The sequence below is a fragment of the Misgurnus anguillicaudatus genome, chromosome 8, assembly GCF_027580225.2.
Source record: "Misgurnus anguillicaudatus chromosome 8, ASM2758022v2, whole genome shotgun sequence".
Classification (NCBI taxonomy): Eukaryota; Metazoa; Chordata; class Actinopteri; order Cypriniformes; family Cobitidae; genus Misgurnus; species Misgurnus anguillicaudatus.
The window spans coordinates 5,389,187-5,413,297 of record NC_073344.2 but is presented as its reverse complement, the minus strand read 5'-3'; the positions used below and the strand labels follow the sequence as shown (position 1 = coordinate 5,413,297).

General features: G+C 37.9%; 2 protein-coding genes across 3 annotated transcripts; one reads left to right on the top strand and one right to left on the bottom strand.

Moving 5' to 3' along the window:
• The first annotated feature begins 498 nt into the window (after positions 1-498).
• glmnb (glomulin, FKBP associated protein b) lies at positions 499-9,220 on the top strand. 2 transcript variants are annotated; one of them, XM_055214271.2, is made up of 18 exons: positions 499-729; positions 1,307-1,432; positions 2,643-2,753; positions 2,834-2,942; positions 3,189-3,438; positions 5,103-5,205; positions 5,294-5,475; positions 5,821-5,874; positions 5,960-5,990; positions 6,100-6,189; positions 6,302-6,343; positions 6,932-7,005; positions 7,248-7,332; positions 7,435-7,544; positions 8,040-8,097; positions 8,191-8,326; positions 8,456-8,547; positions 8,625-9,220. In XM_055214271.2, exons 1-18 carry the CDS (start codon positions 691-693, stop codon positions 8,709-8,711), a joined length of 1,779 nt encoding a protein of 592 aa, XP_055070246.2. In that variant the 5' UTR covers positions 499-690; the 3' UTR covers positions 8,712-9,220. The 2 variants fall into 2 exon arrangements, with proteins under 2 accessions (XP_055070246.2, XP_055070247.2); XM_055214272.2 differs by lacking the exon at positions 6,302-6,343.
• Positions 9,055-11,977, bottom strand: LOC129451210 (protein SPO16 homolog). The gene is made up of 5 exons (XM_055214273.2): positions 11,605-11,977; positions 11,413-11,506; positions 11,086-11,257; positions 9,859-9,937; positions 9,055-9,192 (listed from the first exon to the last, which is right to left on the bottom strand). The coding sequence occupies exons 1-5, from the start codon at positions 11,662-11,664 to the stop codon at positions 9,079-9,081; spliced, it is 519 nt and encodes a 172-aa protein (XP_055070248.2). The 5' UTR covers positions 11,665-11,977; the 3' UTR covers positions 9,055-9,078.
• Positions 11,978-24,111: the final 12,134 nt, after the last annotated feature.

Genomic DNA, 24,111 nt, shown 5'->3' with positions numbered 1-24,111 from the left:
AACCTGGTCTGTCTCTATACACCTGAAATCAGGGTCTACAATGTCCATACAGGAAGTCAAAGACATGGATCATATCAGGTTACATGTACATTAGAGATATGCTGGACTTATTTGAGATTTAGTTAAGGGACAGTACACGCAAAAGCTTAACTAAGCCAATCACATGTGCTTTCAATTTTTCTATGGCACGACATGTTTAAATAACGTCAGGGCTCATTTGAGAGCTGTCTGAGAGATCCATTGTGGTCTTCTGTATGATCCTGTTTTGTTTGGTCACATCCAGTTACAGCAGAGATTTTAATTAGTTACTTGGATTGTACCCCCATTGCCAAATTGTACAAACAGAATTTGAATGTGTAAATATTCAATGACAGTACTTCATAATATTATTGACTGTTTTCTAGAGCATTCGAGAGATTTCTGTTTTGTTCCATCTATGTCAGATTGCTGAGTCTTAATCCTATTAGCAGACACTGACTACTAAGAGGTTTACCAGGGATCCTTTGTCATATTGCCTCTTGCTTGTTTCTTTTCATACACCTTGACCTCGGTTATAAACCTCGCCTTTCCTTGCTTTTGTGCAAAATTTTATCGCAGATGTCACTTTGATCCTGAAGAGAAAGACATGGTTATAATCCTGACCCTGAAGTGTCACTTGTATGGATTGTTTTTGAAAGACTAGTGCTAAAAATGGTGGTGGATCAGCTAGAGGACGTGGTTCAGAGATGGGTGAGGAAACTTATTTTCTACAGCTTATAATTATTAAATTGGCATAGACTGTATTTGTGTTTTATTGCTAACTTTTAAAGAAATTTATTCAGTGTAAATCCCAAAGGCCCATTTTCTTTGTTTTTCTTTCATTACACTTTTAGGAAAAATTGTCAGAAATGGTCCCAGCTGGGGCAGTACCCTTTTAAAAGGCCCATAGATGGGTTTGGTACATTTGGTACAAAATGTACTTTTGAGGTACTAATATGAACTCTTTAGGTGCAAAGGTGTACATTTTTAAAGGGTACTTGTACCACAACAGGGGCATACCATTTTTGACAGTGTACACACAGAGAAACTATAATAAACTAATTTTGATTTGTATCATACAAAGATTACTATATTATTACATAAATTCTATAAGGTGTAAGCAAAAAAAAAAACAGATTTTATGACTTTAAAGAGCATATTGTAAGTTATTAGCTATAGATTCTAATGAAGTCACAAACATGACTTTTAAAATTTTCAGTTTAATATTTTTTCTATTGTTTTGTTAACACAAATACAGGAATTAAAATGAATCTTTCTATGTTTTTAGAGAACAACTAAAGAAAATGAGTTTACACAAGATGATCGTGAGCTTTTCCTAAATGCAAGTATTACCTCCATTGCTCAAGGTAACAGTGGTCAACTGCTCGACTTCATAAAGCAGGAGGTGAATCAGGTAAATTATCCAATTGCTTATAAAACTCATTTTATAGCACATATTACGTAGGCTACCTATAGTCACGTAATTTTTTTCGTGATACTGTCACGAATTTCTGCGTTTTTTCGTGATAGTATCATGAATTTCTGTTTATGTGTCACGTATTTGTTACTCAACTGTTTTGTCCTATTTTCTTACCATTTCAGCTTCAGTTTAGGGTTAGATTTACATAAAATGGTACCATCCTTAACCAAACCCAACTCTAACCCTAACACCAAGTGACAATGTTTTAAAATTTAGAAAATATAAAAAAAAAGAAATCAGAAAAAAATAGTATAAACCAATACTTCAAGTGACATCCTAATGCAAACACCAAATCTAACCCTAAACCGAAGTGAAAATGGTTTGAAAATAGGAAAAAGCAGTTGAGTAATCAATACGTGACAATGACACACAAACAGAAATTCTTGATACAATCACAAAAACCGCGGAAATTCGTGACAGTATCACAAAAAAGAATCAAAAATTATGTGACTATAGGTACATAATTTTGTGAGACTGCATACATGATCACAAACATTCTCTGATTAAAATCATGATATGTATGCCATGATATGTATATTAAAATCCTGCAAACAGTTTGGTCCTTAAAATGTAAAATTTCTGAGGGATCCATCTCTGGCTCAATTTTGTGACATCAGTTCACTGGGATTATCAGAATGTGATGGACTGATACTCCTGCAAAACCACAATTTTGTTCTTCAAAACTGGCTGGTGTCTTGACCCTTTGGTTGTAATGTGGTGGAGAACCAGTCAGATTTCTTGCTTCACTGGAAGCACTTTTAAGAGAAGCGTTCAAATGTGGAGTTTATTTAAAATAATATTGGAATATTGACCAAATATCTTTTTTTAAAAAGTAGTGGAGATTTTTATGTACTTTTGCATCTAAAGACAGTCAAATTTGTTAAATACCAATGAAAAGTGAGATTTGTAAAAGTAGGGCATTTTAATTACTGACTTATAACCATTTCATTGCCATTAAAGTGAAATTATTAATATTATTAATGGCCTGATAAAAATGCACATTTACAAGAAAAGATGTCTGACACACTTAGAGGGTTTTGCAACTCCTCAAATAAAAATAAAGTATATGAGTAAAAAGTTTGTTTTGTAAAAAGTGAATAGATTTAAATGTTTTTTTGTAAATAGTTTTTTTTATACGTTTCAGCACATAGTGAGGTCTATGGCCAGCAGCCTATTGCCTTCACTGGTAAAGGATGTGCTGAAAAAAAATTGCAGTTCTGCTCATTCTCAGGCTATCCTCGATGAACTTGTGCTGGTCAGTTAGACGATACTTAATTCAGTACGTTTCTTGTAAGACAATATCATATTTTTAACTGTAGTTACCTTTTTTTGCAGCTCTGCGATGTTAAAGAACTCTTCGACATTTTACTCCCGCAAGTGGATGACATTGATCCAGATGCTATTGCAGACACAATCACTGTTCTCATGCCTCTCGTTCAGTCAGGTAATGTGGAAAATTGAACCTCAGAAAGCCATCATGATTCTCATGAATTTCTATAGCTCATTAGCATTAGCTGTGTAAAGATTGTGGGTTTGAATTCCATTGACCACATTCAGATAAAATCTATACTTTGTATCCACTGTCAATGTAAATTTGAAAGAGCTAAGTAATTTAAAACTACCAGTGAAAACACTTCAAGTAATAAAATAAATAATAATGGATTTTCTGTATCTGTTTGTTTCCTATCAGTGCTGTTAAGAATGGAGTCAAAGGCTCCTGGACTTGCTTTGGCCTTGGATTCTCTGCAGAAACAGATTTCAAAGCTGCCTGTACCATACTCACACAAACAGGAACAGGAAGATGAGCATGGGCTCTGCCGATGCTGCAGTGCAGCACTGACCTTTGTACAACCTTTTGTGCAGGAAGCCAAGAATCAAGACTTAAACCTAGACTTGGCCACCAACCAAGACTCAAAACTAAGAGCTACTCTTCTAAAGTTGTATGAATTTTACCAACGTACCAGTCTATAACAATGCAAACAGCAATACGCTCGATAGGATGTTTAGGTCACCTGTCATACCATATTTAACTGTCTGTAGATTATAACCATGTACAGTGGGGAGGGTGGGTGTTTGAGCGCCCTGCTGTTTTGCAGGTTCTCCCACTTAGAAATTGTCATCGTGGGTGCGTCTCCACTGTGAGAGACATGATAAAAAGGGTCCAGAAATCACAATGTATGATTTTTTAACTATTTATTTGTATGATACAGCTGCAAATAAGTATTTGAACACCTGTCTATCAGCTAGAATTCTGACCCTCAAATACCTGTTAGTCTGCCTTTAAAATGTCCACCTCCACTCCATTTATTATCCTAAATTAGATGCACCTGTTTGAGGTCGTTAGCTGCATAAAGACACCCCTTCACTCCATACAATCAGTAAGAATCCAACTACTAACATGGCCAAGACCAAAGAGCTGTCTAAAGACACTAGGGACAAAATTGTACACCTCCACAAGGCTGAAAAAAAAGTCCACTTTTGGAGCAATCATTAGAAAAGGGAAGAAGCTAAACATGACTGCCAATCTCCATCGGACTGGGGCTCCATGCAAGATCTCACCTCGTGGGGTCTCAATGATCCTAAGAAAGGTGAGAAATCAGCCCAGAACTACACGGGAGGAGCTGGTCAATGACATGAAAAGAGCTGGGACCACCATTTCCAAGGTTAATTTTGGTAATACACTACGACGTCAAAATCATGCAAGGCACGGAAGGTTCCCCTGCTTAAACCAGCACATGTCCAGGCCCATCTGAAGTTTGCCAATGACCATTTGGATGATCCAGAGAAAAAGTCATGTGGTCAGATGAGACCAAAATAGAACTTTTTGGTCATAACTCCACTAAACGTGTTTGGAGGAAGAATGATGAGTACCATCCCAAGAACACCATCCCTACTGTGAAGCATGGGGGTGGTAGCATCATGCTTTGGGGGTGTTTTTCTGCACATGAGACAGGGCGACTGCACTGTATTAAGGAGAGGATGACCGGGGCCATGTATTGCGAAATTTTTGGGAACAACCTCCTTACCTCACTTAGAGCATTGAAGATGGGTCGAGGCTGGGTCTTCCAACATGACAATGACCCGAAGCCCACAGCCAGGATAACCAAGGAGTGGCTTTGTAAGAAGCATATCAAGGTTCTCCAGACCTAAACCCAATAGAGAATCTTTGGAAGGAGCTCAAACCCTGTGTTTCTCAGCGACAGACCAGAAACCTGACTGATCTAGAGAAGATCTGTGTGGAGGAGTGGGCCAAAATCCCTCCTGCAGTGTGTGCAAACCTGGTGAAAAACTACAGGAAACATTTGACCTCTGTATTTGCAAACAAAGGCTATTGTACCAAATATTAACATTGATTTTCTCAGGTGTTCAAATACTTATTTGCAGCCAAATAAATAGTTAAAAAAAATCATACATTGTGATTTCTGGATTTTTTTGTGTCTCTCGCAGTGGACGTGCACCTGCGATGACAATTCAGACCCCTCCATGATTTCTGGGTGGGGGAGCTTGCGAAGTGGCGGGGTGTTCAGGTGCTTATTTTCCTCACTGTATGTATCTTAACCAGTATCAGGGCTTCACGGTTCTGTTTTTTTACTATATTGTTTAGCTGCATGGTGAGTCTAAGGGAACCTCTTCTTCAAGCCCAGCTGAACAGGAAGGTGAATACTGTGGAAAATTCACCGCTGTGGAAGTTTGCCACAGAAATAATGGTACTAACATCATCCAACTTAACTTTTCAGGTTTGAGCATTTTAAAAATGAAATAATCTGGCTTGTAATTTGGCACTTTTCATTATAGGCAATCCTTGCGATGATCCAAGAGCCCCTACCAAAACTCTTATTTTCCCGTCCATTCACAAAGAAGGAAGATGGTATTACACTGGACATGAGTGATTGTCAACAGAAGGAATCAAAAGCATGCATTGCTTACTTACTATTTGTCCAGTTTATTGCTGTGGAAGTGTTTCCTGTAGTGTATAGGTACGTTGCAGTTATACCATGGTAACATGGTCTTTCATAAAACATCACACCATGTGTTTACCAGACTAAAAGACTGTGCTAACTGTTGAGACCACAAATCTCTTGAGCTTTCAAAAGCAGTTGAAAGCAGCAGTTATTTTTTTACCCAAATGTTAACATATTTACTTTAAACAACAAGGCTTAACTGTCCAGTCAAAGTTATTTTACATTTACACTTATTTATTTAGCAGATGCTTTTATTCATTGTGACTTATATAGAAGATAAAGGTTATATATAACTTGAGAAAATTGAACAGTAAAGTCTTTATGTAAGTCAAATATTTTTATTTGACCATTTTATTTCAGCCCTGTTTTCATCCTTCAGTGTAATATGGAATACATCAGTCTTCTGTTAAGTAGGTATGTAAATACACTTCTTAAATTAAAATGGCAACTATGTCACATTTTGATATTTTATTAAGTACATGCTGTTTTTTCTTTCCAGGAAGGATGAATCATGGATTTTGAAAGGCTTGGTAAGTGAAATGTATCAAACAAATTTGTAATGAGTCATTAAGTAGTCATTTACTATCTTATACAATAACCAGTAGTCGTTTACTAGAAAATGTCTGTTCATTTTTACAGGACTTAAATGTAAAAAGTTTGGAGAGATTAACAGACAGTAGCCTCCCAGTGGAGCTCTTACAACTTAAATCTTTTCACGAGGTCCCACAGGTATGCAAGACTATTTACAAAAAATAAACAGTATATTAATTAATACGTTTTTTAGGTGTGACATTGTGTTTCATGTTATATAATAACTTCTGTTGTTTGTTTACCAATACAGAACTTGGTTAAAATCATGACTGACTGTCCTATCCAGCATTTAGTAAGTAAAGATAGGACACAGCTTACATTTTCAGTTAAAGGGGTCATATTATGAGATTTTTTTAACATGAAAAATAAATCTTTGGTGTCCCCAGAGTGCGTATGTGAAGTTTTAGCTCAAAATACTCCACAGCTGATTTATTATAGCATGGCATGTTAAAATTGCACATTTGTAGACCTGAGCAAAAGTGTGCTGTTTTTGGGTGTGTTGTTTAAAATGCAAATGAGCTGATGAAATGCAAACACTGATCACAGTGATGGTGGTTTGTTGTAATTGAAACTCAATTGTGCTTTCAAGTACTTTTTTCTTTCTATCTTTGTCAGTGCTGTTGTTGGATATTGCAGATAAAGGGGGCGGTATTATTGTAATTTGCCTAATTTTTCACACGCTTGCAGAAAATGGCTTACCCAAACAAACTTAGCCTACTGGGTTGATCTTTATTACATTTTCTAGGTTGATAGAAGCACTGGGGACCCAATATAGCACTTAAACATGGAAAAAGTCTGATTTTCACGCTATGACCCCTTTAAAGCTGATCCATGAACAGCAAGATTTTAGGATTGTGTTTATTTTCTCTCTTCTATCTAGCAAAGAAAGAGCCTTGTAGTGTTCCAGCTCTTCATAGAGAAACTTGATGGTGAAGCCAAGCACAAGTTTTTCAGGTATGGCATTTACACTAGTCAGCATTTAAAGTGGATCAAAAAAGTTCATCAAAGTTGTCCCAAGACAAGAACGCGTATTGTTTAATATTTTAAGGCAACTTTTATGAAAGGTTTTGATCCACTATGTGGTGTTACTTAAGGCATGAATGAAACCCATCCAGCATGTTAAAGCAAGCGTAAAAAAATGAATGACCATTCCCTACAGCCTATTTATTAGTTGTTTCCCCCCTTTGTACACTAAGACGCATCATGAAAACTAGCCATCATGCAGGAGTAGAAAGTATCATCATCAAAAACATCAAGAACCACATGGAGCTGTTAAGAAAGGTGCTTGTCTTACACTCATAAATTATACACTAAGCTTTTTTTCTTAATAACATTAAGAATATTAAGAAACACTGTGTATTTTATTTTCATTTGCTTTTGAAGTCAGGTAACAAGGACGGCTGGTTTGAGGGGACACGGTTCATCTCGCTGCTGAAAGATGCTATCGTTCTCCCACAGGGCCATGAAACTGACTTGCTACACGAAATGGACAGGTGGTCAGGCCCTGTATTTTTACAAAAACCTCTTAAAATAGGACAGGTTACTACATACTCAGTACTGATACACAGTTGGTATAATGCATCTTGATGGATCTAATTATCTTTCATATCAACAAATCATTGACATGAATCGTAACCCGAGAGCAGGCTCCACATATGGCAGCTGTCTCTATTTTAAATGTTAGATCTCCTACTAACTAGATACAATCCATCCCTAACCATCACTTATTTATGAATGTAGTCCAGGTTTACTGTCACAATCTCTCAATACAGAGCAGATGTTTAGCAGTCCAATATTTTGAGGCAGATCTTGTGTCATTTCTGAAATGATACTAAACCCGAGTGATTGGCATACCTCATTTGGATAACCTGTGTCTGATAAATAAATTAGACTTTTGGTTATGTGCAAAAAAATAGGCCTCAACGTTTGTTTCAAGCATACATTTTTTTTTATTGTTTGTTTCTATAAACCATCTTTATTTTTTTAAGGGTTATGGAGTCACTAAATATTTTAAGATATTTGTTACTACTGGAAAGAAAGAGTTGTGTAAGATTTTCATACTTTATATAAACATGGCTTTTTTATTATTATCATCATGTTTTACACTATAAGCCTCATATATGACCTTATTGTTTTCAGACTGGAATATGGACAGACTTGTGCGACACCGCAGACAGTTATACAAAGATACTACGAGTGTGTCTTAAAATGTCAAAATCATACTATGGAACAGAGTTAAAAAATTTAAGAGAAAATAAGAGAATAAAGGCCAAAGGTAACACATACTCATTATCTATAAACAATATTGCTGATCTCTTTCTGTTAAGTCTTATGTATTTTTTTATTCTAGGGTTATAAATGCTTGTACGCTTGATGCTTTTAGTAACATCTTTATTTCCTACAGAATTTAAAGAGGCCTTTGGGAACCGAACAGTCCAGAGCATGATTGTAAATACTGAGATGCTTGGCAGCATGCCACGTGATGCACAAGATAAGGTTGGATTATTATTGCTAATAATCTGAATACATAAAAATGTTTTAATGAGCTACAACACAATGTATTTCCATTGTAGGTTTTGCAGTGCGCCCTGGTCACGTATGACTTAATGGAGAGCCTTGTGGTCTGTATAGAGGAGATCATAGAGGGGAAGCAAGAATGAACAAAGTTGCACAATTACTCCTTTCTAAACTTGAACACTATTTATTTATGTTCTCTGAAGCATGCCATTTTTTAAATGATAGCAAACATCCACATATGGTATAATATTAGTATTTTCAATATTCTTTCCTAGCTTAAAATGCTTTTCAACACAATAAAATGTTTATAGTTATTTTGATTTTGTGATATATGAACCAAATTGAAAGTGGATGTTCACAGCCTCAAAACAAGTATGAATATCAAATGAAAGTTCCATGCTGATGGCTTGCAACAAATTGTTGAGAAGCCTACTTTAAGATGACACTGACATCTTCTGGTAAAAAGAAGTACTGCAATGAAAAACTTGAACAGAAAATACAACAATGCTCTTAACAGAGCTGCATCTTTTCAAGCATTTGCCAAACAGGACTATGATCAATGATGTAATCACAAGCCAAAACCATCTGATCTTTCGAATTCTCCGCATGGGGTTTACTTGTAGCCTGTAATAAAACAGAGATATTCAACTTTTACAGGTGTCATTCTAATACATTTGTCTGAATTAGGTAGACATTCTGCTACAGCAAACATAGTCATTGATGTAAAGTTGAAGTGAACATTAAAAGTGCTTCTAGACAGCTTTCTGTATCAAATAAACCAATTACTTAAAGGTGCAGTGTGTAATTTTTAAAAGGATACTCTGTGTTTCAGGCTCATTCCCTGCTCAGAGCCCTCTCCCCGGACAGCACGCCAAATACGTTTACAATTTTAATTCTTTTAACTTATTTGTAAGTGTGAACTCGTGAAACTATATTATCGGGGTGTATAAAGACCTTTCTATAATGAACCATTATGTTTTTATTACCTTAGAATGAGACGTTTTTATCTACATACATAGAAGTCATGTAAGTCACCATTTTGTGCCACCATGATTCTACAGAAGCCCTTAACGGACAAACTTTTTTACTAAGTTGTCTCCGTTGATGACATGTTTTTTTGGTGGCGGCTACTGTAGCTTCTCTATGCGTTTCAAAAGCAAGGGGTGAAAATTAGACTGAGCTGTTGGTTGCAATTCGCAACCTCACCACTAGATACTGCTAAAATTTACACACTGCACCTTTAAAATGACAATGATCAGAAAAACACCTAAATTAACTATTAAAACTTACTTTAGCAATGACCAGCATTCCCTTCACTACATCAGTAGTACTATGCACAGGTAAGACTCTAAGGTTACATCCAAGAAATCTGTTGCATAAATTAAAATAATAATTTAAACCAAATTTATTACACTCAGGGTTCTCTAACTCTGCTCTTGGCGAGCTACCATCCTGCAGATTTTAGCTCCGACCAGTCCACACAAAAACGCAGTATCAGGGCACTGAAACCGAACATTTTTGAAAACCCCTGGCAGGGTGAGGATTTTAAGAAACGCCAGTTGCAGTGTTGTCGTGTAGACAGTAAAACCGGTTTTTTTGCCTTGCGACGGAACCGGAAATAACTTTTTGTTAAGCTTCTGGTTGGTCAAGGTGGCTTTACGATTTGGGTTATATCGCCGCCTGCTCTTGACAGTGCTTGATAGCACATTTTTGCTTTTTTATGTGGATGGAGATTTCTTTTAAACAGAGCATGTGTGGACTGGATTTCTTTGGAGGAAAAACTCTGGTTATAAAAATATCCATGTGGACTAGGCCTGAAGTCTGCAGGATGTTAGGTCACCAGGAGCAGGGTTGGTGACACCTAAATATTAGGGTTGTCAAAAGACTAGTCACGATCAATGGCATACAACATAAAAGTTTGTGTTTGCATAATAGATTTGTGTGTTTATTGTGTGTAATTATTATAGGCCTAAATATAAATCTACAAAAAAATTGTTTATGTATAATTTTTAAAATTGATATATAATATAAAATATATAAAAATACATATATACATGTAAATGTTTCTTAAGTACATACATGCATGTGTTTGTATTTATTTATGCAAAATAATTACACACAGTGCACACACACATATATTATGCAAAAACAAAACTTTGTTTTGTGTGGGATTGATCGCGATTGGTCTTTTGACAGCCCTACTAAATATATACAGACATGATACAACAGTAAAGTCTGTTCTTAATATTAAATATCATCTTGAGGTTTCATCTAGTATTTTTGTATCATTTCTGCTGAACCGGCATGTGAAAACCAGGCTAAAGTCTCAAAATTGAATTCTAAACATTGACCATCAGAATCAGATTTTAATCATTAAATGCACGGTTTTAATGACCTCACTCAGTCAATGGCTATATTTTCACAGAATGTATATTATGTAGTATGATTTTATCTAGAAAATAAAAATGACTTTAGCTGGGTCACATTTAAGATGAAATTGTGGTTATAATCATGCACCTGTTCTGCACCGATAATAAAATCTTCCACTCCCTTTTCTCGTAGACTGGGGCTTGCAGCAGCAGAAAACTATTTCTGTGGACCTGTGTAAACTTTTCAATTCTCTCAAACAGCTCTGCATTATCAGAATTTGCAGGAAACTCGTCTGGTGTGACAAGTAAGAATGCTGTGCCTGTGCGACAGAAAATGCAAAATCCTCGAGTTACTACACTTTTACCACAATAAAACCATGGTTAATTTTCGTAAGGGTTATGTGATATTAGACTATAACTTGATATAAAGATTGACGAATTTGACTGATTGAAAATTTGATCTAACGTTATCTACCTGACATGGGAAATACAAAAGAAGAGGGCAAAATGCTGTCCGAGCGACGAATTATGTGCTGATGTGCCAAGAGAATCTGCGAGGGCTCATCGCACTACAAAGACAACGCCAAACAACGAGTTACAATAAATAAGAGTTACACTGTTTAATATGACGAGATACAATCGATTGCGTCAATCGAAAACCAACAACCTGAGGTGAAGTGCTGATTATAACAGTTGTTTTCCAAGAGTTGCTGATATCTCGTGCCATTTCAGGTTAACTGTTAGCTACTAAATAGTCTGCAATATTAACAGATTACCCAAGTGAAAATGAAGTTTAACATGAGAAACTTAACATTACAGCAGAAGGTTGTACAAATAGTGTAGCCGGAAGTATGGTGTTTGCGCGGGTTTCAGTGTTGCCAGATAGAGTTGATGGTTTCCAGCCCAAAACTGTCCAAAACCCGCCCGAGCGCACAAAAAACCGCCCAAAATATTTAAATCAATTTTGGTTGAATTTGATTAGCATTTAGTCATTTTACTTCCACAATTAATGCACCATACTATAGCTAGCGACACCAGAACAGAACCACTCTAGCAAAATGACATAACTTGTTCACATACAGTTATGTTATGCCCCCTCGCCCACACGCACAATGCACTTTTACAGCATATATTTAAGTGGTTTTATGATCATTCGAATACTCAATTCGTTAATAACAATTTCAACAATGTCTGTTTTCTATCTATTTAAATGATTATTATTAATGTATTTTTACTCCTGATAAATACGTGTGTGTGAGAGAGATAGGGTTGCCACCCATGTCTGATAAAAAACCTGGACATATCGATGACCCGGCCAATTGGTTTGCTCACAAGCCCCCCCAGCATAATATTTCTATAGGCCTATGCAATTATTGGCAACACTTTACAATTCTCCTTTTTTTCAATTCTTATTTGTTAATGTATTAACTAACACGAACTAACCGTGAGCAGTACATTTGTTACTGTATTTGTTAATCTTTGATAACGTTAGTAAATAAAAATACAGCTGTTCATGGTTTATTCATGTTAGTTCACAGTGCATTAACTAATGTTAACAAGATTTAAATAAATGTATTATTAACATTAACAAAGATAAAAAATTGCTTTATGCTATAAGTGCAGTTTATTATTAGTTCATGTGTTAACTAATGAATCTTATTGTAAAGTGTTACCCAATTATTTGTTCATTATGTTAAAATATGTAAATCAGGTTTACAATTTATTAAAGGGACCATTTAAAATATCCGCCAAAAAAAATCTATTCATACTCCACACTCCAAACAGACGGGGGCAGTATACCTCCAGAAAGTGAGTTGGTCTATTTTAATTTAGCAGCTGCAAATTTAGCAGCATATATCAAGTTTGATTTACATTAGCAACTAAGTTATCATTAGTCACAAAAAAAAAAACATTCGGTCTCATTAAAATTGCAATGTTTTCCGCTACGTTTCGTGCGTCCATTTGGTGTTCATTATCATCGAAGACATTTCAAGCTTCTTAGCTAATGTTACATTTTAGCATCAGCTTGGTAGATAACGGGTGAAAACCGGATCGGATCCTTAGAGCTAACTATTAAACGCTAACAGCTAAGGATGCGCGATAATTTGCATGCGATAGTCATTGCGCTTCTCGTCAGTGAAGCCGGTTTCTTGATTAAAAGTGAATCGCCATTAGCTGCTTTCAGATGGAGCCACATTTACAGCACAAAGCCGTAGTTCATGTACAAGCTGAGCATAGGTAATCGCAATGCCTATTATAAGTGAACTTCTAGCGAAATACTAACAGCATCTTACTTACCAATCGAAAAGAAATGTTTTCATTTCGGAGTCGAACCTAATTTCTTTCATGTCCATTAGTTGTCTCCAGCGATGAAAAGCAGTGCCAGTATTTACTCTGGTTCGGTTCCTTTATTTATCATATTTTATTTGTGATTCCGAGCGCGTTGTTCCCTGCAGCAAATGGTTGTGGTAGTGGTAAATGTCTCTTGCTTTAGCAATTCTTCCGCACTCTTCCCTGAACTGAAATACGTCCGAAAACCCTATTGCAAGGCAGGAAGGCATGTCCGAATCCTTGGCTGTCCGAATTGCATTTCTCTGAGCTGCCTTCATGCTTCTTAAGTCAACAAGTCAGCTTCGGACGCAGCGGTAGTAGTAGAGGGCTGTACTCCCACACACGCGACTTATTCGTGTATTGCAGTTTGGCCTGCGGTTATGTGCGTGGCCCGCATACCGCCTCCCATGCTCGAAACTGGTATTACAACACCAGTCGGGCTGTAGCTAGTAATTTAGCATGCTAATTCAGATTGATATTTCTGCAGCACTATACCTTGTCATTTTTTTAATGACATCTTTGCCCTTATTTCTTCTCATTCTTTTGATGTGTGTAGCTAATTTTCTAAAATATTTTACCTCAATTATTACAAATGGCACCTTTAAAGCTGCTTATACTACAGTTGTGTTCAAAATTATTCAACCCCAACTGAAATTGATTGTTTTAGCCGGTTTGACATTGATTTTGATCATTCAGTCATCCTGCTTAAAATTACATCAAAGAGGCATGTGTAGGTCAGACAAATATAACATAACATTTATAATGAAATAACCACAAATGTCTTTTCTGTGCTCACATCATTATCAGTTTTATTCAACCCCCAAGTGACATTCAATTTTAGTACTTAGTACAACATCCTTTTACAGTTAAAACAGCTTTTAAACGTGAAGCATAGCTTGACACAAGTGTCTTGCAGCGATCTACGGGTATCTTGGCCCATTCATCATGGGCAAAAGCCTCCAGTTCAGTCACATTCTTAGGCTTGCGCACTGCAACTGCTTTCTTTAAGTCCCACCAGAGGTTCTCAATCGGATTTAAGTCTGGTGACTGCGATGGCCACTTCAAAATGTTCCAGCCTTTTTTCTGCAACCATGCTCTAGTGGACTTGGAGGTATGCTTGGGATCATTGTCCTGTTGAAAAGGTCCAACGTCTCCCAAGCCTCAGGCTTGTGACGGACTGCAACACATTGTCATCCAATATCTCCTGGTACTGAAGAGAATTCATGGTACCTTGCACACGGTGAAGTTTCCCTGTACCTGCAGAAGCAAAACAGCCCCAAAGCATGATTGACCCCCCGCCATGCTTCACAGTAGGCAAGGTGTTCTTTTCTTCATAGGCCTTGTTCTTCCTCCTCCAAACATAGCGTTGATCCATGGGCCCAAACAGTTCTAATTTGGTTTCATCAGTCCACAGAACACTATCCCAAAACTTCTGTGGTTTGTCCACATGACTTTTGGCATACTGCAGTCGACTCTTCTTATTCTTTGGAGACAGCAAGGGGGTGCGCCTGGGAGTTCTGGCATGGAGGCCTTCAGTACGCAGGGTGAGCCGTATTGTCTGAGCAGAAACTTCAGTACCCACATCTGACAAATCTTTTCTCAGTTCCTCAGCAGTCACACGGGGACTTTTTTCCACTCTACGCTTCAGATAGCGCACAGCAGTCGCAGTTAGCATCTTTTTTCTGCCACCACCAGGAAGCGTTTCAACAGTGCCCTTTGCCTTGAATTTGCGAATGATGCTTCCTATGGTGTCTCTTGGTATGTTTAACATCTTTGCAATTTTCTTATAGCCATTGCCCTTCCTGTGAAGATTAATCACCTCTTCTCTTGTCTTCCTGGACCATTCTCTTGACTTCACCATGTTTGTAACCACACCAGTAAATGTTTAGAAGGAGCTGAGTATCACAGTCATTTTAAAGCTGCCTAATTGGTGCTTATTAGTCTTTATTGCTGTTCCCTGACATCCACAGGTGTTATCAATACCTGATTGAAAACACTTCAATGAACCTCTGTTCTTCAGAGTGGTAGTTCTTTAAGGGGTTGAATAATTGTGTCAATGAGGAATTCACAAAAGAAATATTTACTACTATATTACAAAACCAATTGATGTCATTTTAGTTGCATATGGTTCTTTAAGAAGTCCTTGTATTCTGAATACAATTACAAATGTACACTAAATTCCCTAAAACCCTTAACAGCATTGGGGGGTTGAATAATTTTGAACACAACTGTATTTATGTAAACTGTTTTTATTTATATTCCATTGCAACTTTAAACAGGTCTAAATAGCAACTAGCAAATATGCATTATTGAACTTACATGAAATTAAACTTGTTGAACTCACCTCAACATGTATTTTACAATCATTTAACCCGCCATGGGAAAAGCTGAAGTCACTGTTACAAACTCTACACCATGCAAGATTTTAACTCTTTTAAGACAGGGATACACTTTAATGTAGTCTGGTGTAAAATGTGTCTTATATTTTCGCTTTTGGGGCACTCTCCCTCTGCCATGGCGTTCCTGTTTCTAGTAGATACACTGATTAGTTTGGTTCGGGAGAAGAGATAAAAGCCCGCCCACACTGACAATTGATTGGTTGATGTCCTGAAACAGGCCAATCAGGTTGCTCTCTGTCTTACATGCGCTAAATGAGGCAAACACACACACAGACGCAAGGTCTCCCTCTCTGCCGTGCGCGCGCTAAATTTCATATTAACATAGCTTTTCGAAAACCGGGACATTCAGTGTCCCGGGAGAGATGATAAATTTCCCGGGACAGGTTATTAAAAAGAAGGACAATCCCGGTAAAACCGGGACAGGTGGCAACCCTAGCGTAATATAGGCTTACCTTATGCAGTAAATGCAGAACAATAATAGGCTGTTGGTTGTACGTTAACTTGTAAGGTTGCTGAAGAACACTATGAACATCTGAACTTTTCAGAACTATGTACAGTCTGGCTGAATGCCAGAATTGACTTAATGACAGCTGAACATTTGGTATGTATATGTTGCTATCCGGAGTCCGTGTTGCGGAATTTTCCGATTTAAAAGGCATTATCCATTGTTTCAGGCCCGGGTCACCCACTCCTATCTGTAACTTTTTGACCTCTTGATTTCCCGCTGAGACTATTGCTGCGTCCGAAACCGCCTACTTCATACTATATAGTACGCGAAAAGCAGTAGGCGAGGTGAGTAGTATGTCCGAATACATAGTATTCGAAAAACAGTATGCGAAAAGTACCCGGATGACCTACTACTTCCGGTTGGATTTTGCTGTGTGCATACGATGGACGCTTCACTATCCCATGATGCCCCGAGAGAGGAGTTATCCAACGAAGTAGAAGAGGCATGCGGCTGTTTTCGCGCTGAAATGACATGACGTGATGACGACGTATGTCACGTGATGTACACTGGACAGTCAAAGAATCAATATGACTACAAATTAGTGTATTGATTTCAAAAAAATATATTGCTTGAGTGCACAGGACCGCGTCCATAGCATCGCTCTATTTTTCATGGCAACGGTGTGTTACACTTCACAGTGGTCTGTTGCACACTGATAAACACATGCAATGGTGAAATATGTGATCAACTAAAAAAAGATGAGGCTATATGAAGTAAGATTTACAAGGTGAATCACTGGTAAAAGGGAACAGCTTTAAATCCCCCCTGTGTAAGTTATGCCAATATGTTTAAAGGGATACTTCACCCAAAAATGTAAATTCAGTTATCATTTAGTAACTTCAATGTTGTTTCAAACCTGCATAAATGTCTTTGTCCTGATCAACAGAAAGAAAGATATTTTGAGAATTGTTTGTAACCAAACCGTCCGCGTAGCCCATTCACTAACCTAATAGGAAAAAATGTACTATGCAAGTAAATGGGGTCAAAGAATGGTTTAATTACAAAGATTGCTCAAAATGTGTTCCTTTGTGTTCTTCAGAACTACAAAATGTCTCCAGGTTTGTAACAACATGACAGTGAGTAAATGATGACAGATTTTCTGTGTGAAGTGTCCCTTTAATAGTTTAACAAACATTAAAGGAACAGTATGTAGGATTGTGGCCAAAACTGGTATTGCAGTCACAAAACTTGTGGCTAAAACTGGTACTGCAATCACATAACTGGTGGCCAATACACAACATGACAACATAAACATCAGTTGAGGGCTGCAACTCCACTTTTTAAATGACAATATCCTGACTGGACCACTGTTGTCAGTGTTATAAGTATTTGAAATTAAAATGATTTCTTAATGTCTAGTGACATATCAGGGCCATTTTATGATTCATTGATATACATTTCTTACATACTGTTCCTTTAAATAATGTCAAAACTGAAATTAAACTTAAACCTTCCTCTCTTACACATGTTGTACAGGCTCGGCACTGCTGTACTATCAATACTACAGTGTTAGTACTGCAGCGGTACTACGGAGGGGAGGACACTCAGCCAGACTTTAGGCTGGGCAGAGACGCCATGCAACAGCTGATGGTGGCCCTGAAGACTGACAGGCAGCATGGATGGGGCCGACCCTGGAGACACTTGTGTTCCTGTTCTGGCTGGCATCCGGTTCAGCCTACAGAGTTGTCACCAGGGCCTTTAGCATGCCTCTTTCCACAGTGCACAGAGTTGTCCACAAGATGGTGGATGAGGTGGTGGCTGTGCTACCCCAATGTCCACTTCCCTCGCACACAGGAGGAGCTCCAATTGCTCGGGAATGGTTTTGCTTTATTGGCTAATCACCAAGCATTTTGTAAGGCAGCAGGGGCAGTAGACGGCTGCAAGATAAGAATAAAATGTCCCGGCGGTCCTGATCGTCACGATTACAACAACAAAAAGCTCTTCCCTTCAGTGGTGCTTCAGGCAGTCTGTGACCATCAGGGTCGCTTTATTGACATATTTGTTGGTTACCCAGGAAGTGCGCATGAAGCACGCATACTCAAGAGCAGCCCTATCTACACTAGGCGGATTTACCCTACCCCTGGGTATTTTCTCCTACCTGACGGTGGCTATCCATGTCTCCAGGAACCCCTGGCCATTATCACAACATATAAGAGGCCAGTGAGAGGCATGGCACAGCAAAGATTTAATTACCATCATTCCAAAGTTCGCACAATCATTTGGAATGATGAAAATCCGCTTCAGGTGCATCTTTTTAGAAGCACTTGAAGTACATACACTGTTTGCCCCTAAGGTAATAAATCATTGCAATACGTCTGTGGTACGTTTCTTAATCAAATCAAGTAGTGAAAAGAACAGTTAATACTTAACAACTTTAACAACTTAACAACTTGTATATTAACACTGTCATATGTGTCCATTTTTATTTCATATTTCTGCAGTCTTGTGTCCTTTTGCTCTGCCCTGTGCACAGGTGGTGACGGCATGTGTAATTTTGCATAACATTTGTGTTGGTGTCGGGGATGTGCTGGAAGAGGTTGTGGAGGACGAGGACAATCAGCCACTTGTGGAGCTCCTCGAGGCACCTCTTGATCATGATTATTTTTTGCCAGGTGAATAATTAAGTGTGGACTATGACCTGCTGCACATACATCCAAGTACATGCAACACCACCATTGGTAAACCGCCATACAGTGAAGAAGGTAAATTAAATATACTCCCACTAAACACAGGACGTCGGATAGACGTGCAGATCATTTCTATATTGGGTCCGTCGGTCCATGACCAATTCTGGACATCTATTCGACGTCCAAACTAGGTGCACTATTTGGACGTCCAACCATGACCCTACTTGGACGTCATATTTACGGGCAACATTTGACGTTTAAACTGGGTAATTTTTTGGACGTCATTTGGACGTCATATTTACGGCAACATTTGACGTTTGAACTGGGAAATTCTTTGGACGTCTGTGACAGGCCTATGTCTATATTACATGATTAGGCCTATAAAAATGTGTTTATTTACAAATATCAGCATTATTGTACCAACATGTTTAAAACTTACGAATAGTCTATATTATTTATACAGTACTGTTTTTTTCTGCTTTCTTGAATTATATACAAATTCATCTAAATGTACAATTAAAAATCTGTAATTAAATTTGTAGTTCGAAAAAAAATATTGTCACATATTGTCACAGATATGGCCGTGTGGCTGAGTGGTTAGCGAGACTTGCTTGTAACACAGAGATTGGTAGTTTGAATCCCATGGCCGGCAGGTAATGACTGAAGTGTTTCGGTGTTACAATGGATGGGTGAAGTGCAAAGACAATCATCTCTTTTAGGTTTTTTCATGTCTCTTTTCCTTACACGGAGGTCCTACGGATGTCATTACAAAACATCGCCTGGCATTACAAAACAACCCCTTTTATGGACCGGATTCGGACGTCCAAAAATTACATGAAAAAGACGTCATTCCGACGTCACTTTGCGCAGTGGGATAGTTCACCGAAAAATGACAGTTCTGTTACTGTTACCTCATCCTCATGTTGTTCTAAAGCTGTATGAATGTCTTTTTTCTGATGAGCACAAAATAAGATATTTTGTTAAACGATGGTATGCACGCAGCTTTTTAACCATTGAGTTCCACCGTCGGAATAGAAATATATGAAGGAATTCGATGGGTACCATCATCTGTGTACTTATCGTCATTTATCAAAAAGTCTTCTTTTGTGTTCATCAAAATAAGAAACATTCACACAGGATTAGATCAACATGAGGTAAGTAAATGAAAAGAGTTTTCATTTTTGGGTGAACTATCCCTTTAATGTACCAGTGATGTACTGTATTGTGGTCTGAACTGACCATAAAAGTACATTAAGTATGTTTTCTTTACCTTCAGTGAGACAACATTAAATATACTGCAACAGTTGTCGAATCAATTATCATCTTACATGACAGATTGAATTACCACTAGACTAACCTAAACATTCTTCTTCTGTCTGCAGCCTTAAAGCAACAACCGCAGCACCGGCGGTGCTGTACGCAGTGTGGCTGATGGCCGATTGGGTTCTTCTGGTGTTGTTGTAAATATGAGATATGAATTCCCTGCTTCATGTACATAGTTGTGACTATAGAATTGTTTAAATAAATTTGTTGAATGTAACAAACATGAAATGAAGGCTTTGTGTCCATCTCGGAATCACACATCACAAAACATTGAAAAGAAGTTGTAAGTAAGGGAGATATTGTGCCATACATTCTTTTGTTTTTCTATTGCACTCTAAAGAACATGGTTTGTTATAAATGTATATAGACTTTTTATAAAATAATGAAGAGACAAAGACAAAACCTTTCAATTTAATTTGCTTTATTTTTCTGCCAACCTCTCCAAAGAGCAAAAAAAAGCGCTCGCACCTCTCTCTGGCCTCGGCTTCCCTCCTCTCATCTGCCTACCTCTGGTATTTCATATCCTCCTCTAGAAGCTGTAGGACTGGATCCTCTCGCTCCCTTCTCCTCTTGTCTCCTCTGTGCCCTGCTCTGTCTTTGCTCCTGTTTCTTACTGTCTCGTCCTCCTCATCTTCGTCTCTTCCTTCTTCTACTGCTGCTGCAGACTGCCCTAATGCCTCGTCCATGAGGGCAAACCAGGGCCAATTTCGTGCAGTCGCCTTGCCATCCTCTGTCCCTTGACCTGTGCCAGGACACTTGCATTCCTAAATAGTGAAGATGAAAAAGTTGAGATGATGTACATATACTTACTGGAAGCATGCCCAAGTCTGTTATATTTACAATAAAGGCTGACTTGGAAATTCACAAGTGACATTTAAATATGAAGAGTTTCGTTGCAAAACGAGATAAATCCATTTTTTAACATTTTTGTCAAAACATTTTAATATAGTTATCATGTTATTATTTTGTTTTATGGTGCTACTTAGCTGTATTTTTTAAGTTTTAAAGGTTTAAATCAAAACAAACCAACTGCAGTTGAATTGAAATTAATTGGAATGCACAACCAAAAAACGAGATTTCTGAACAATTAAAAAAACGGTGGTTATCTCGTTTTGCAACGAAACTCTTCATATGTTATTTCCATAGTTGGGTCCCACCTTGTACTTGGTTTTTAAATTGTCCCACTTTTTTGCCTGTGCGTTGGAAACCCTCCCTTCGAGCCCCATCTTCTCCAAAAAAAGCCTATATGAATGGGGGGGGGGGACATTATACAACTATCAGTTCTGTACATTACAAACTTTGCTTCTCACCGATATCCGTTCGCCGCGGTGTCTCTCCCCCAGGTAAACAGCAGCTTGTTCTCCACACGGAGACGTATAAACGTCTCCTTTTGTTCCTTGGTCCCTGTTAAAAAAGACGAGAAAGTTATGAATAATGCTGTGAATGGTATACTATTAATGTTAAATTACTTTGTAAAACGTAACTTCTTATTCATGAAAGCAATGTAGGTCACGCCAACCAAGCTGACGTTAATTGATAAAGGACAAGCCCATTAGCCATCAATAACGTAATTTCTAGATATTTGTATAAGGTAACTTAACGTTAGTAATTAGAACTGGCATTTAAACGTTACATAAAACATTTACTGCGGTTATATCAACTGTTCAATAAAGTAAAAAATACTTACATTTGAAAGCATACTGCCCCGTCACCGGTCCGCTCGCGCTACCGTCCGACATTTTTTTAAATATGCGCGCAACCCACGCATAGGATTGTGGGTGATTCGAGAGCACAAAGGCTACACATATGCATTCTTTCCTGTGTATGGGATATTTGTCGAACAAAGGACTCAATCCTTGGTTGAAATTCCGAGGATCCTCGACATTGGAACAGTCCTTCGACGGATGACGATGACGTAGCATCTTCGAAATTCTGGCTTCCGAGGATCCTTCCTTGACATTGAGAAACGGCCTACTTTTTCTTCTTCTTTGGTGTTTTACGGCACCTCGCATCCAATTTGTTGCACTACTGCCATCTTCTGTTCATAATTGTCTCCTCCTAAATTCTCTTATCCAGCCCAGTTTCTTTTAGATAGTCAAAAAAATAACTTGCGCCTTTTCCCTTTTCCGCTAAATATAAAATATTTTTAACATTTCCATCTATTTGCTCAATATGCTGTAGCTGTGCCATCATTTCTTGCCTTTCTTGATTATATTTCCCACATGATATGAGGATATGTTCCACAGTCTCCTTTACCTGAAAATAATCACACAAACCTGTTGGATGCTTTCCTATAATATGAAGAGTGCTATTTAGGTTGCTGTGTCCCATTCTTACAGTTTTTCTGAATTGCTAAAACACTAAACTCCAATCTCTGAACCAAATTCATAGTGGCCTAAACCCATTTGTCAAATCATGCACTCTTTTTGCAAAACTCTAAACACAAACTTCTCACTAAAACACACATTTCACACTGCAATAAACTTGTTTTATAAATGCTAAACAGGCAGGCAAAAGTTGAACACAACTACAACACCGTTATCATCGAGTAAACACAACAACTCAAAATTCTACACACTTTTCTCTAATGGTATTTTTTACCAATTGTGTGAATTGGAAACAGTCTGAGAGGCAGATGAAGAGTATAAGGGAGAAAAGGACACCAGAGACAATGCAATTGGCAAAATTTGCAGTTGGATTGCTGACTTTTTTACAAAATACAAGTGCTGCTTACAGTAATATTGAAAACTTACTATTACTTGCAGTACTTACAGTAAAGTATTCACTATATTCACTGAACTAAACTTGTGATTACAATAATATAGATTTTTAACAGTATTTAGGGGCCAAGCCCGCAGGGCGGCAGGCCACTATTGCGTTTGATGGTTTTCTTATTATTATTATTATTATTATTATTAGGGGCCAAGCCCGCAGGGCGGCAGGCCACTATTGCGTTTGATGGTTTTCTTATTATTATTAGGGGCCAAGCACCGAAGGTGCTGAGGCACCTATTGGAACTGTCAGTATTATTATTCTTCATCTTCCCCAATGGGAGTCTATGGCAGCCCTATGAACCGTACGTAGGAAAATGATGAAATGTGGCACAGTTGTAGTGGTGGTCTTAAAAAGTCATGTGACCAAAAATGGGGTCTCTAGTCCTAACTCTATAGCGCCACCAGCAGTGCAAAAATTCAATGTTCAAATGGTTATAACTGCTGATCTGCTTGATCTATGAAAAATCTGCTTAGTACACTTGATTGCTCTCCTCATGCTTGTTGTTTTTAATACCTTACAGTAAAACTCCACCCATTACAGTAGCGGCCATTTTGAAATGTACAGTATTCCGTTTATTCGCTACTCCTCCTTCAAATTTGGTTCAATTGTTATGAAATTTGGCACAGGTGAACTTTGGAGTGAGCCGCACAGAAATGACCGAACAGAATTTTGATATTTATCTTTGTTCAAAAGTAATAAATGCGCAAACTTAACGAGGTTGACGCAAAAATGGTTCTGAAGCTGTAGCTCGGTCATTCTTTGATAAATTGAAATGAAATTTGGTACACTTCATGTGGACCATGAACTTGGGGTTCATGCCAAATTTGGTGACAGCGCCACCTATGGGTCATGAGATATGAAAATAGGCTATTTTTGCCCATAACTTCTGAACTGTTTGTCAGAAAATTATGATCTTGATGTCTATGGATTGCTTACCTCATGCCGCATCTGCCGATGTGTATTATGCCGGGTTTGACCGAACCGCCTGTCCGCCATTTTGAAATTTCACATAATTTGTTATATTTTTTGAACTATTGGAAATATCCGCGCAAAAATTAGTAAGGAGCTTCGACATGATATCCTGAAGGTACCTGGGAAGTCAGAGTACAGCGCCACCTAGGGGTTATAAACTATAACAGTTCTTATGGAACTGCTTATAACTTCTGAATACTTTGTCTGATATTAATTTCTTTGTGAAATTGTATTCACTG

Bases quoted from the DNA above. Each gene is read 5' to 3' on its own strand.
- glmnb (XM_055214271.2), top strand. From the start codon at position 691: ATGGTGGTGGATCAGCTAGAGGACGTGGTTCAGAGATGG. The intron at 2,943-3,188 runs GTAATGTGGAAA...GTTTCCTATCAG, and splicing joins CATGCCTCTCGTTCAGTCAG to TGCTGTTAAGAATGGAGTCA. The intron at 8,548-8,624 runs GTTGGATTATTA...TTTCCATTGTAG, and splicing joins CACGTGATGCACAAGATAAG to GTTTTGCAGTGCGCCCTGGT.
- LOC129451210 (XM_055214273.2), bottom strand. From the start codon at position 11,664: ATGGCACGAGATATCAGCAACTCTTGGAAAACAACTGTTATAATCAGC. The intron at 11,258-11,412 runs GTAGATAACGTT...TCTGTCGCACAG, and splicing joins TTTTGTATTTCCCATGTCAG to GCACAGCATTCTTACTTGTC. The intron at 9,938-11,085 runs GTGCATGATTAT...TTTATGCAACAG, and splicing joins TTATTATCGGTGCAGAACAG to ATTTCTTGGATGTAACCTTA.